The sequence below is a fragment of the Pseudomyrmex gracilis genome, unplaced genomic scaffold (assembly GCF_002006095.1).
Source record: "Pseudomyrmex gracilis isolate BER0280 unplaced genomic scaffold, ASM200609v1 scaffold_1008, whole genome shotgun sequence".
Taxonomy (NCBI): domain Eukaryota; kingdom Metazoa; phylum Arthropoda; class Insecta; order Hymenoptera; family Formicidae; genus Pseudomyrmex; species Pseudomyrmex gracilis.
The window spans coordinates 1,494-15,000 of NW_018021592.1; the positions used below are offsets into that span (position 1 = coordinate 1,494).

Below are 13,507 nucleotides of genomic sequence, written 5' to 3' on the forward strand. Positions count from 1 at the left end.
GCCGGCTTATATATCGGGCGGGTGTTCTACATTTTGCTTGGGATTGGTATAAAGTATGCACTTGTTTAACGCCCTGTCGTAGTGCTTACGCGGACTAGTACCCGCCGCCGCAGTTTAGATTGTACACTCGTACGCAGAAGTGCTGTTGGTGCACTGACGCAATGACCGAAGGCACGGCGGGTTACATAAGTTTTTAAATTATTTTATTCTATGAACAGATATTTAAAAAATAGGAAACAACCTAATAAGTAATAGAAAATGAACAATAAATAAACAATAGTGATATGTTAGTAGACATATAAAAAAAAATATAACAAACAAAAAGAAAAAAAATTAGTGGCGGGGATCCGTGACGGGATTAATTAGTGACGGAGCTTTATTCCGTCACAGTTTTTTATATTGATGGGTATTTTATGAGATAATTATGTCGTTGACACAATTATTTGTTTGTAGGTAGAGAAGAGTCAAGGCGAAGTATACAGGCTCAAGGCCAGATTGGAAAACGCTCAAGGCGAGCAAGAGAGTTTACGAGAAGAGTACGATCGAGCACAGGCGTCTGTGGCTCGTCTTCACGCCGAGAGAGATAAGGCAATCGGCGAGCTTGAGAAATCGCAGGAAGAGCTTGAACGTACGCAGGCTACTCTTGGTAAAGCGCAACTTCAACAGGATAAGTTGCAAAATCTTTTGGATAAAACTCAAAGTGAGGTCGACAAGCTTCAAGAAAAGCTCGATAAAACGCAGACCGAAGTTCGAAGAGTGAGTAATATTAGTAAAATTCAAAATACATATTCAACAAGTACATTCATTCACATAAATTCATTTATTATAAAGACAGATTTTCTGTATTATAAAATTATATACATAAACAATAAATAATAACATTGTTATATATATTCGTTTTACTAATAACAATAATTACATTTTTGCGTATTAAAGTTTTGCGTATCTAATAATTCATGAATGCTTGTTAATATATGTATATATAATATTTATTGATCTATTGAAATATGATAAAAACTCGTTGAAAAACTTAGATGCAAATGGAAAGAGAGAAACAGAACTACGACTTTGAGAACTTGCAAAGTCAACTTGACAAAGCGCTAGGGCAGTCAACGAGAATGCAGAAGGAACGTGAGACAATTCAGCTTGAAGTTGATCGGTTACAAGACAAATATGAAAAGGCTCAAGTGAGTATAAGTGATATAGCAGTGATATTTTACAGGCTAATCATTAAGAAGGTACTGGAGTAAGATCCGAAATCCGCACTGGGGTTTCTGCCTGGAAAGTGGCGCCCTCAAGTGGTTGAGTTAGTCCTTTCTTCTTTTAAAGTGAGAGACAGGCTATAATCGCTCTGTCTATCGCGTTACCGGTCTTTCGTCGTACAGCTCGAGCTGGCCAGCACCGAGAATACCAAAGTGATGGGGATACGCACACAAGTGAGAACTGCCGTCCGTGTGCGAAATCGTGGAAAAGTGCAGACATACTGTTCCGTCTCCTTTCTACTAAGACGGGCTAAGGCAAGACACAAGGCACGTTCACGTAGCGCGCTTGTTGCGTATGACAGCAAAGTGCGTTTTCAAGATTTAGAGTCTTAGAAAAAGTACATATATTTTTGATAATAATAAAATCTCAATAATAATAACAAGAAATATATAAGGCCTTACGAGCCATTCGCAGGATGTTTGAGCAGAAACTGTACGTATATATATATATATACATGCACATGTAACGAAATCAACTTGTAAATTTTTACAAGTGAGTGTTTTTTGAGTTGAAAACTCAATTCTTAAATTCATACGGAATGCTGGATTTGCATCTCACATATAACAGACCCCGGATACCCCCTAACTAATTTTTTTTAAATATTGCGAAAAAAACTCCTCGGCCAGGAGTCGAACCTGGAATCTCCAGCTATCCGTGCCATAACTGTAAGTCTACACACAACAGTTAGTCTACACACGAACATGATAACAAGACATTTTAAAACTTTGACCAAAATGTGACAGTGTGACAGTTATCTATTAAAACTTTATTTGTAACATCTCTTAACTGCTATCATGTGTACAACTGAAGCAAACTTAAGAATAAAGTCAAAACGTTTTGTTTTTTAATTATAAATATGAAGTATTACTGCAATACATCCTGCAAAGGTTTACAATAACCGATTATATATCACGTATTATTTTAAAATATTTAATTGATATACCATATTATATGAATATACTATTTTGAGAAAAAATAGAAACTTATGATCATATAAAATTATATATATAAGTGATCAAATTGTGCCACATTTTGAATCTGAATTTATGTGATCATGTAAAATCCGATCCGAAATTTGACGCGATCTGATCACTTATATATAATCTTATATAATCATATGTTTCTATTTTCTCTCGGGAAAATAATTAATGACTTTGTATAATATAAGTCAATACTTCAAGAGTATGTATATGTAAAATGTAGATTGTTTTTGTAATTTACAAACCAAACCTATATAAAAATAAGTAATAATAATATCCTATGTATATATGTTAAATGTTTTCAATATTCTAAAACCTAAAAGTATTACAATTAACTCATATTACTAATTACACAAATATGATAATTACACTACAAATATATAATGCATCTTGAGGTGTTTCATTTTCAATAATATTATATTACTTTTTCCAAGACTGTAAATCTTGGAAAAGCATTTTACGTTATTATATGCAACAAGAGCGCAATGTGAACATGTCTCGTGTCTCGTCTTATAGCCAGCTTGGTGGAAAGGAGACGGAACATAGTAATTGACAGCTCACAAGAATTCGCTCTACCCACAAGCTAACAGACGCGATGGGCAAGGGGAATCGTCCGCTCGCTTCACCCAATCTCTTCTACTAGGTAGGTTCTGTTGAGGCGGTAGGGATATGCCCACAAGCGAGAACCGTGTGAGCTCACGGACGCGTTCTCGCTTGTGGACATATCCCCACCGCCTCGACAGAACCTACCTAGTAGAGGAAATTGGGTGGAGCGGGCGGACTATTCCCCTTGTCTCTCGCGTCTGGTAGCTTGCGGGTAGAGTGAATTCTTGTGAGCTGTCAATAGTATGTCTGCACTCTTCCACGAGCCAAACAATCGAGCATGACATTACGCACACGGACGGCGGTTCTCGCTTGTGTGCGTATTTCCATCCTTCGGTACTCTCGGTGCTGGCCGGCTCGATCTTACATATAATATTTACTGCGTCTTTAACAATTTAGTATATGCAAAGCTTTCTGATAAATGTAAAATTTTTGATAATTTAGTCTCATAGTTTGTTTTTAGTAGTAATATATGCAAATTAAATAAAAACTTATTATAACGTACATGTACACATATGTGCATACAATAAATATACGGTGTTCTGTATAGTACTGCAGCAAACGCAATGCGTTATTGTTTATAAAAGAATAAATAGTACATAAGAAATAGATTTAAAAATAGAGTTAAAAATAGATTTTTCTCAAAACTTTTTATTTTTTTATTTATGAAAAGTCATTTTCTTTGACTAACACAATACAAAATATCGTGTGCATAAAATAAGTATATAAAGCACGTATATCTTATAAATAAAAAATAGAATGTTAGAAAATTCTTTTAATTTGTGTATTTATGTTATATGAAAAGCACTGTGATCGCAGTACAGAAAACGTACATTTAGTATTGCGCATATATGTGTACATAGAAATTATAATAATTTTTTATTCACTTTGCATATATGATTACAAAAAGATGATAAACTGAAGGTCATTAAATATTTTATATTGCACAAAAAATTTTACATATTACTGAAGTACTCACAAAACGCTGTACAGTAATCGACCGTCAAAATCTACAAAAAAAAACTTGGATAAACGCGAGACATAGCGATTAGTCCATTGCACTCATAAAGATACAAAGTACATCTCTATTTTCTCTCTCTCTCTCTTTCTCTCTCTCTCTCTCTCTCTCTCTTTTTCTTATATACATATATATATACAGGGTGTCCCAGAATTGGTGTAACATCTCTTGTGAACAAATAGAAGGAGTAAAACTAAGTCAAAAAGTTTTATACCATTTTGCTAGATTCGCAATAGTTACCGAGATCTTAATTAACAAAGATCAGCGAATAAGCATGCATCGGGCTGTCTTACGCGCTTAAGACAGCCCAGTGCGCTTCGCGCGCTTACGGTGTTACCNGTANNAGCATATGGGAGGAGCTAATATAACAGCATATACTATAACATATACATATTAAAATGTAATTGTGCAAAGCGCGCCGGGCTGTCCTACGCGCGTAAGACAGCCCGATGCACGCTTATTCGCTAATCTTTATTAATTAAAATTTTGGTACCAATTCTGGGACACCCTGTATATATATATTAAGTCTACCGGAAAGTTCTGTCAGTTTTTGGAATAAAACAAAATACAAATTTTTTTACCGTTAATAAACTTTATTAAATAATATAATTGCCATTATTATTAATGATTTCTTGCCAGTGTGAGGGCAATTTGTATATCCCATTTTTGAAAAATGTTTTATCTAAGGTCAAAATCACCTGTTTCGAATGTTTTATCTAAAGTCGAAATCACCTGTTTCAAATTTTTTGAACCATTTTCTGCATGTCCTATCAGAAACTGTACCTTCTCATCAAACACTTTCAATAAATTTTTACATGCTTCTGTAGCATTTCTTTCTTGTTGAAATTCGTATAAAATACAGTAGCGTAAATACACTTTATCAGTAGCCATGGGTACACTATCGCTTCACACATAAGACTAACGTGAATCAACTTTGTTTTCGTTAATTTGCTACGTCAGTATGTATACATTAAGTGAAAAAAATAGAGAGGCATACATGCGCCAAATAAACATGTGCTTACGTGTCGAAACTTGTGATAGAAACGGACAGAACTTTCCGGTAGACCTGATATCTATATATATATATATATATATATACAGGGTGTCCCAGAATTGGTGTAACATCTCTCGTGAACAAATAGAAAGAGTAAAACTGAGTCGATAAGTCCTATACCATTTTGCTAGATTCGCAATAGTTGCCGAGATCTTAATTAACAAAGATTAGCAAATAAGCATGCATCGGGCTGTACTCGCTTAAGACAGCCTAGTGCGCTTTGCGCGCTTACGGTGTTACTCGTAGCAGCATATGGGAGGAGCTAATATAACAGCGTATACTCTCTCTATAACATATACGTATTAAAATGTAATTGTGCAAAGCGCGCCGGACTGTCCTACGCGCGTAAGACAGCCCGATGCACGCTTATTCGTGGATCTTTGTTAACCCCTTAACCTACGATTTAGATTCAAAGATGTTGGGCCGAAATCGTATACAAGCTCGCGCAGCGTTCGGGTCATTCGCACGACTTGTGTAACACGCTGATCGGGCCAATCGTAAACATGACGGGCATCGCCCGTGGTAGGACGATCGCGGTAATTGCATATCAAATATTCCACGTAATATTCACTTCTGGCCCGATCACCGTACGCGGGTTATGCCCGTAATATTTACGTTTGGTCCGACCATCGTACGCGGGCTCTGCCCGTCATTGTAGGTTAAGGGGTTAATTAAAATTTCGGTAACTATTGCGAATCTAGCAAAATGGTAGAACTTATCGACTTAGTTTTACTTCTTCTACCTGTCTACAAGATGTTATAAGTTAAAAGGGGTTGTTTGGTACTTACTTAGCGTTAGTTTAATTGCAAGTTAGAAGTAATTATTAAAGTATTAGTTTTTATATTAAAGAGTAATTGTTTCTTTAACGTGGCTCGTTTTACACCTTGAGAAACTACAATCCGGCGCGGATGTCCAGTCAGCGGTAGGGTTTTGTTGGGTGATACGCGATAGCGCACCCAAGGACGCACTGGGCAAAGGTCGCACATTCGGCCAAAAAGATGCAATGGTTTGCATTGCACTTTTCGGAGACCGGATGTCGCCCGATCTTCTTCAGCCAATCACGACTGATTGACTGAGGATTGACTGAGGAATATAAGCCGGTGTCGGGACATGGGCAAGGAGAATCAATCCGGGAAATGTTGCCGCCGGTGGCTCTGCTCGGCAGAGCATCGCTACTTATACGCGTGTGATAGTGTGGGTGAAAATAATACAACACCGAATCAAGAACTAAAGCAACAAGATTATGATTCTGTTAAGGCAAATAAAGAAAATCAAAATAAGAGCAGTTCTACAAGACAAAATCATTTCTTCTCGTCGTTCCCCTCGCTCGCGGCATCCTGAAGAATCCTACGGGATAACAAAAATTGGTAGCAGCAGTGAGATGCTGCTTGGAAAACGTCGAGAAGAAGACTCCAGAAGATCTGCAACAAATATATAAAAACTTGTTTTTATTAAAGAAGACTACAAGGTCGAAATTAAAGACAACGGACAATTCTCAAGGAAAATTAGGCAGTAAGTTAGCTGACTTATCTCAACTAAAGACAGCGATAGAAGGCGTAAGACAACACAAGCTAAGAGAGGAGCAGACAAGAAAAGCACTCTCGAGTAACCTAACCTAACTGAACAAGAGCGAGATAACTCCGATTCAGCGATAAGCCCGAGTGGCTAAGGAAACCAGTAGCGCACAAGGCAAGTGCCGGCAAGAAATAAAAGTAAACGGTGACAGAGTCGCCTAGAAGAGAGAATCCGGCCACAAAGACCGGGATCTCACTAATTTAACTGTGAGCATCAAGTAGCTGGAAGCAGTAAGCAGCAGGCAGCGAAAGTAGAGCACCAGTTAGCAGAAAGAGAACGGTAGACGAAGAGCGGACGACCGGAGAGAGCATCGCGGCGGGGGAGCAGCGTGGCAGGGAAGCAGAGCGTCAACGGCAGAAAGGACGGTCATCGATATCGATATATCCAGCGGCGTAAGGCGAAAATGCGGCGATTTATGTAAGTCGAAAAATTTTTATAAGCGAAAACAAAGCGTTAGCGTTAAGAATAACGGGTGAGTTAACACCGGCGAGCGTTACAGAATTTAGTTTAGAGTTACCTAGCTTTGACGTACCGGGTGCGGCGCGAAATAATTCGTGGCTTCACTTTGAACCGGCGCGGCGGACTATTCAAAGGGTAAACAAAAGGGAAACACAAAGCGATCCGTGCTGGCGTAGGGAACCTCGCAACGTCGAAAATTTAAATCAAGTTAGGAAATATTTAGAGGTCGAGTACGATATCAGTAGTGAGAGCGAGGGTGAGTTACCCGAGAACGTCACAGTAAATCGCGAGTTTTCATTCGATATAGATAGAAGCTTATTACCTCAGAATAAAGACGAACAAAAAAGACTTAGGCCTTACATCAGTAGGACGCCGAGTAACGTATCCGAACGCGAAGAATTCTCTTTAACTTTGTACGACAGTAGCATATTCGATCCAAAAGAAAATTGTACGGAAATGGCTCACGCACCGAACGACTCATTGGACGAACGACTCGAAAGAGTGCATCAGACACAATTCGACGTGGACAGAGAAATAGACCGAACGCAACGAGCTGGGTAGGCAACCCCTTCAGGGCGCAGCGGGCCCGAACAGACCCGCAGGTGAAGTCATAGGGGCGGGTAGAAATCCCGACGACTCCTCAACTTTGTTAGTACGCGAGTTAATGCAAGCCTTCCGGGAGTTGCAATCGGATGTACAGGCTCTTAGACGTCGGGGGTATCGTCGCCGAAATTCGCAGATGTTCGACGACGATGATCCGCCGGGACGGCACACGCGGGCCGGTGACGCCGCGGTAATGCGAGAACGCGATAACGCGCTCGACGTTACGTACGGACGAACGGCCGCAGACGTGCGAAATCAAACGGCACATTTGCCCGAGTACATGTCACTAAAAGAAGCGCGCACAATGATACCTGTGTTCGACGGGAAATCACAGGCGCAGTTACGCGAGTTTTTAATTGCATGCACGCAATGAAAAATATAAATCCTATCGATGAACGAACGCTTTTAGAAGCAATTTCGAGCACTAAACTCAAGGGACAGACTTTGCTTGATTTCGAAACCCGAGACATTAGTGACTTTGAACAGTTAAAGCGAGAAATAGAAGGCACTTACTCCACGAAGAAGGGAACAACTGAACTACAAATTGAGTTTAGCTCGTTAAAACAAAAAATTGGGGAAAATGCGTTAGCCTTTGGACAACGCGTGAATCAATTAGCCATGGAGCTCTACAAGTCCATAATTGAGGGAAAGGAACGAACAACAGAACAAAAACGCACTATATTAAAAGCCATAAAGGAACAGGCGTTACACCATTACCAAATCGGGCTGCGAGACGATCTTAAGTTAATCGTGCGATCGCGCCGCTACAGTACGCTCCAGGAAGCAATAGCAGGGACAAGCGCGGAAGAAAAAGCCGCAGGGACAAACAAAACCCGAGTACCTCCACAATCACGTAGTAATAATAAAAATAGCAATTGTTATAAATGCGGAAAAGCAGGGCATTACGGGCGAGATTGTCGCTCAAGTAGGAGCATTCTACCTAAGCCCGAAGGGCGACGGGTAAATGCAACCGAAAACCATTGCAACTACTGTAAAAAAGCAGGACATAAAAAGAATGAGTGTTGGTTACTCAACGGAAAAACAAAAAATAAAAATGAAACCAAGATGGGAGATAAGGATAAGAAAATTGTCAAGTATGACAAAAAGAAAATAAATGCGTGCGAGAAGCGCGACTAGTCAAGCAGTGACGACAAGTATAATCACGACAAGAAAAATAAAGCCATAGAAGCAGCAGAACTTTATATTACCGCGACAAATACTAACCAAACAAGTTTAAACTTAGTTAGCGTACTGATGGTCGAAACACAAAAAGGAATGGCCGAGCTGTTATACGATACGGGAGCTACTATATCGTTAATAAAAGTAAAATATTTAAAAGGGAAAACCTTAATAGAAAAGTTAAAAATGAAGTTAACTGGAGTGACAGAGCATACCGCGCGCGTACTAGGAAGGTTCAACGCAACAATTCAGCTAAAAAACAAAAAAATCAGCCACCCGTTTTACGTGGTGCGAAACAATTTTCCGATCAATTACCAGGAAATCTTCGGAAACGATTTCCTCAAAAAATATCGAGCGATACCGTGCCACAGGGAAGGCAAAATAATAATCGGGAAGGATGTTATTGTATCCGTGTCACGCGATAACTTTACCACCACGATGTGAAACAATTATTAGGGCATTTACAAGCGTAAATCACATAGGTATAGTACAGGCAAAAGAGGCACATCCAAGAATCTTTATCAGGAGTTGCTTAGTGCAACCCGAGAACAATGTGTGCTCCGTGATAAACACCACGGAAAAAGAAGTGAAGATGCGCATGCCGTATGTAACACTAGAGAAATTGCAATTAGATACGCAAAAAGCAAAGGCATAAGTCGCCAAGGTAGAGATAGAAAAATCAGAAATAGAGCGACAGGAAATAGTGAAAGCCGCATGTAACACTTAAACCAAGAAGAAGGAAAAAGTTTAAAAAAAATTTGCGAGGAATATAGCAACGTATTTCATCTCGCGGAAGAGACACTGACCTGCACCAACGCGGTATCACATTACATACCGACAAAGACGGACTGCAGACCGATAAACATACGACCATACAGACTACCTGACAAACACAAGCAAAAGGTAGATAAACAAATAAATGAAATGTTAGAAAACGGTTCAATTAGACATAGCACGAGTCAGTGGAACGCGCCACTATTAGTAGTACCGAAAAAACTAGACGCGTCCGGAGTACGAAAGTTACGCGTCGTAATCGATTTCCAAAAACTGAATGACGTCACAGTAGGAGATTCATTCCCACTTCCTAATATAACTGATATACTAGATCAGCTAGGAAATGCGAAATATTTTTCCACACTAGATCTTGCCTCGGGGTATCATCAAATACCTCTGGCCGAGGAAGATAAGCAAAAAACGGCATTTTCTACGTTGTATGGGCATTTTGAGTATAACCGAATGCCATTCGGACTAAAAAATGCACCCGCCACGTTCCAAAGATTAATGAACACGGTACTGGTAGGGATGCAAGGTGTGAAATGCTTTGTGTATTTAGACGACATCGTGATCTACGGGGCAAGTTTAAAAGAACACAATAACCGATTAAAAGAAGTATTAAGACGACTGAGAAAAAATAAGTTAAAGTTACAACCCGACAAATGCAAATTTCTAAGAAAAGAAGTCACGTATTTAGGGCATATTATAACAGAAAATAGCATTCTACCCGACCCGTCCAAGATAGACGCGGTAAAAAATTTTCCATTACCAAAAAAATTAAAAGACGTGCAAGCATTTATCGGTTTAGCCGGATATTACCGCAAATTTATTGATAAATTTTCAAAAATAGCGAAACCGTTAACACAATTAACGCGTAAGGAAGCAAAGTTCGCGTGGGGCGCGGAACAACAAAAAGCGTTCAAAATTTTAAAAGAAAAATTACTCACGGCACCGATACTAGCATATCCCGACTTCAACCGCAAATTCATCGTTACGACAGACGCGTCAGGTTACGCGGTCGGAGCGGTCTTATCGCAAAGCGACACGGGGAGAGATAAACCCATCGCGTACGCGAGTCGCGTGCTAAATAAAGCCAAGCGAAATTATAACAGAAAAAGAATTGTTGGCGATAGTATGGACCGATAACCATTTTAGACCGTACTTGTATGGTACAAAATTTAAAATAGTAACAGATCACAAAGCCCTCGTGTGGTTCTTTAATGTCAAAGATCCCGCTTCAAGATTAATAAGGTGGAGATTAAAACTATAAGAGTACGACTACAAAATCGTACATAAGAAAGGAAAAGCAAATGCAAACGCCGATGCGTTAAGCAGACACCCGGTAGACAAAGCAGCACACGTAGAAACATTGCACACGAGTAGAATGAGAGCAAAAGAAAACGCAAGAAAGACAAAGAGAAGCGCGAACGCGAGCGCAACAGAGAAAAGCGCAAACGCAAGCGAGACGGAAGAACACAAGCGCGAGTGAGACGGAAGAAAATGCAAGCGCGAGTGAGACAGGAGGAAGCGCGAGCACAAGCGCAAAAAAGAAAGAAAGAACTGCAATCACAAGCGAAGCAGAAGAATGCACAAGCAAAAAAGAAAAAGAGTATACATAAAAAAAAACAAAGAATATTATACGAATATCATGACACACCAATCGGTGGTCATCAGGGTATCGAACAAACGATTAAAAGAATTCGATTGGCCAAATTTAACGAAGGATGTAGAAAATTATATTAAAAAGTGCACGTACTGTCAAAGAAATAAACTAACACGTAAGGTTAAAATGCCTTTGGTAATAACCGATACACCAAATAAACCGTTCGAGAAATGCGCGTTAGATATAGTAGGTCCATTACCAGTCTCAAACAACAGAAATAAGTATTTGTTATCCTTCCAGGATAATTTAACGAAATTTAGCAAAGCTATTCCGATAGCTAATCAGGAAGCAAACACGGTAGCAAAAGAGTTCGCTACAAAAATAGTTTGCGAATACGGAAATCCGGAGACTGTTCTCACCGATCAAGGTACGAATTTCGTAAGCGACATATTCAAAAATACATGTAAGTTATTAAGAATAAACAAAATTCAAACGACCGCGTATCATCCACAGAGCAACGAAGCTCTTGAATGATTACACCGTACGTTAATCGAGTACGTAAGACATTTTATTAACGACGAACAAACGGACTGGGACGAATGGATACCCTACGCTATTTTCACGTATAACACTACACCACATACCGCAACGGGGTTTACACCGTTAGAATTAGACTATAGATGGATAAGTCCATATATAGTGATTGAAAAAATCTCCGACATAACATACGTCGTGAAAAAGGGACGACGATCCTTGCAAGTGCATGCAAACAGGATAAAACATTACATTGAAAATTGAACTCACCGAGCGTCTTAGTGAAGGTCCACGCTACGCGGGGCCCCTCCGGGCCTCGTCAGGATCTCGGTGCGGGTGGTGCGCCGTAACAGCGACGCAATCAATCACTACAGACCGGCAAAACCTGCACTCCTCGGAGGCAGACAAGATGTCGTCCACAAACTGCCACCGAACACAGACGTGGCAGGCCACCGGCCGACTGCTGTCTTCACAGAACGAGCAGCTAGAGCCGTCAACGGGTTGGTAAGCACAAGTACCAAGCCCGTCGACGAGCCGCAGGAGATGCTCTTCGTGACAGAGGTGGTGCGACAAGAAGCGCACAACCCGGATGGCTGCTGCCCAACAAGTAAAACAGAAGTTGTTAGATACCAAGAGTATGATCGGATCGTGATCGCAGCACAGATCGCAAACTCAAGGCCAGGAAGTCTCCACACCACAAACTACACAAATCATAGCGTTGGCAGCTGGGGGATCCATCGTAAAAAATTTTTTTACAAGCAAAACAAAAATTAAGACAACAAAAGATCGCGATTCGAGCGACAGAACACGACTGACGAGACAGACATCAGTACTTTGCAAAGACTCTGGTAGAGGTAACATGGGTGTATAACATAACACCATAAAAATGAGAACGCAGATATAAACTGCTAACTTAGAAAATTTAGACAGATAAAATAGTTCTCCGAATCCTACAGGCGTACAAAAAAGCGCGTGTATAAAAGTAATATAGTCATCTTCTTACCTTACAGACTTCCGTTGATAGCGTTAGCAGTGTTTCAACTACAGCTCTTGAACGGTGAAACTGAACCAACCATGTATACGGTAACACAGTTTCAGCACAATCCCGGACTTTATTATGAGAAACAGGGAACATTACTGAGAGCTGTAAAAAAATAGAAATTAGTAATTAAGTTAGACATAGCAGCGTTAGAAATAAGAATAAACCAGGCTCAAAAAATTTTAAGAACCACTAATAAGATATGTCACAGCAATGACATTCATGACGATAATAAAATAAGTTGTCAAGATGTATTTACTGAAGTGTTAAGCAGAGAACGAGAGGTAGAGCACATTTTTAGCAGAATTAGGATAATGGTGGGGCTGTTACCACGCAAACGACGAGGTTTGGTAAACGGAATAGGGTCAATAGCGAAGCAATTATTTGGCACAATGGATGCAAGTGACAAAAAAATTATAACTGAACACATTGGTTTGTTAGAAAATAGACAGGAAGTGGAAGAACACGCTATAAAAAATCACCTAAAAGTGTTAAACGCAACGGAAACACATTTAAGTACTGTGGAAAGCGTCATTCAGAAAAATGAAGAGATGTTAGCAAAATCAGTATCAAAAATAGTAGCGTCAGTAAATAAACAAGCTCAAGGTAATCTATTGGGAGAATATTTGCTCTCAGTGACAAATATTCTACAAGAGCTAGAGTCAGATAGGAAAGAAATAGTGAGGTTTGTAACGGAACTTCACGAGAAACTGGCACAGTTAAATTTAATTCCCATTGAACGAATAGTACAGTGTATGCAAGAAACAAATAGTCATTTACCACATGAATTACACTTTCCATTCAGTATTAGTTTAAAAAACTG

At 39.6% G+C, this 13,507-nt stretch overlaps 1 protein-coding gene across 1 annotated transcript in view; it reads left to right on the top strand.

The window, feature by feature from the left end:
* Positions 1-453: 453 nt before the first annotated feature.
* Positions 454-13,507, top strand: part of LOC109861762 (fibrinogen- and Ig-binding protein-like) — a gene marked incomplete at its 5' end in the record, with an annotated part of 26,915 nt that continues 13,861 nt past the window's right edge. The window contains 2 exons of the mRNA XM_020441560.1: positions 454-756; positions 1,035-1,187. Of these exons, the coding sequence (XP_020297149.1) occupies positions 454-756; positions 1,035-1,187 (456 nt within the window). The remainder of the gene's footprint in view (positions 757-1,034; positions 1,188-13,507) is intronic.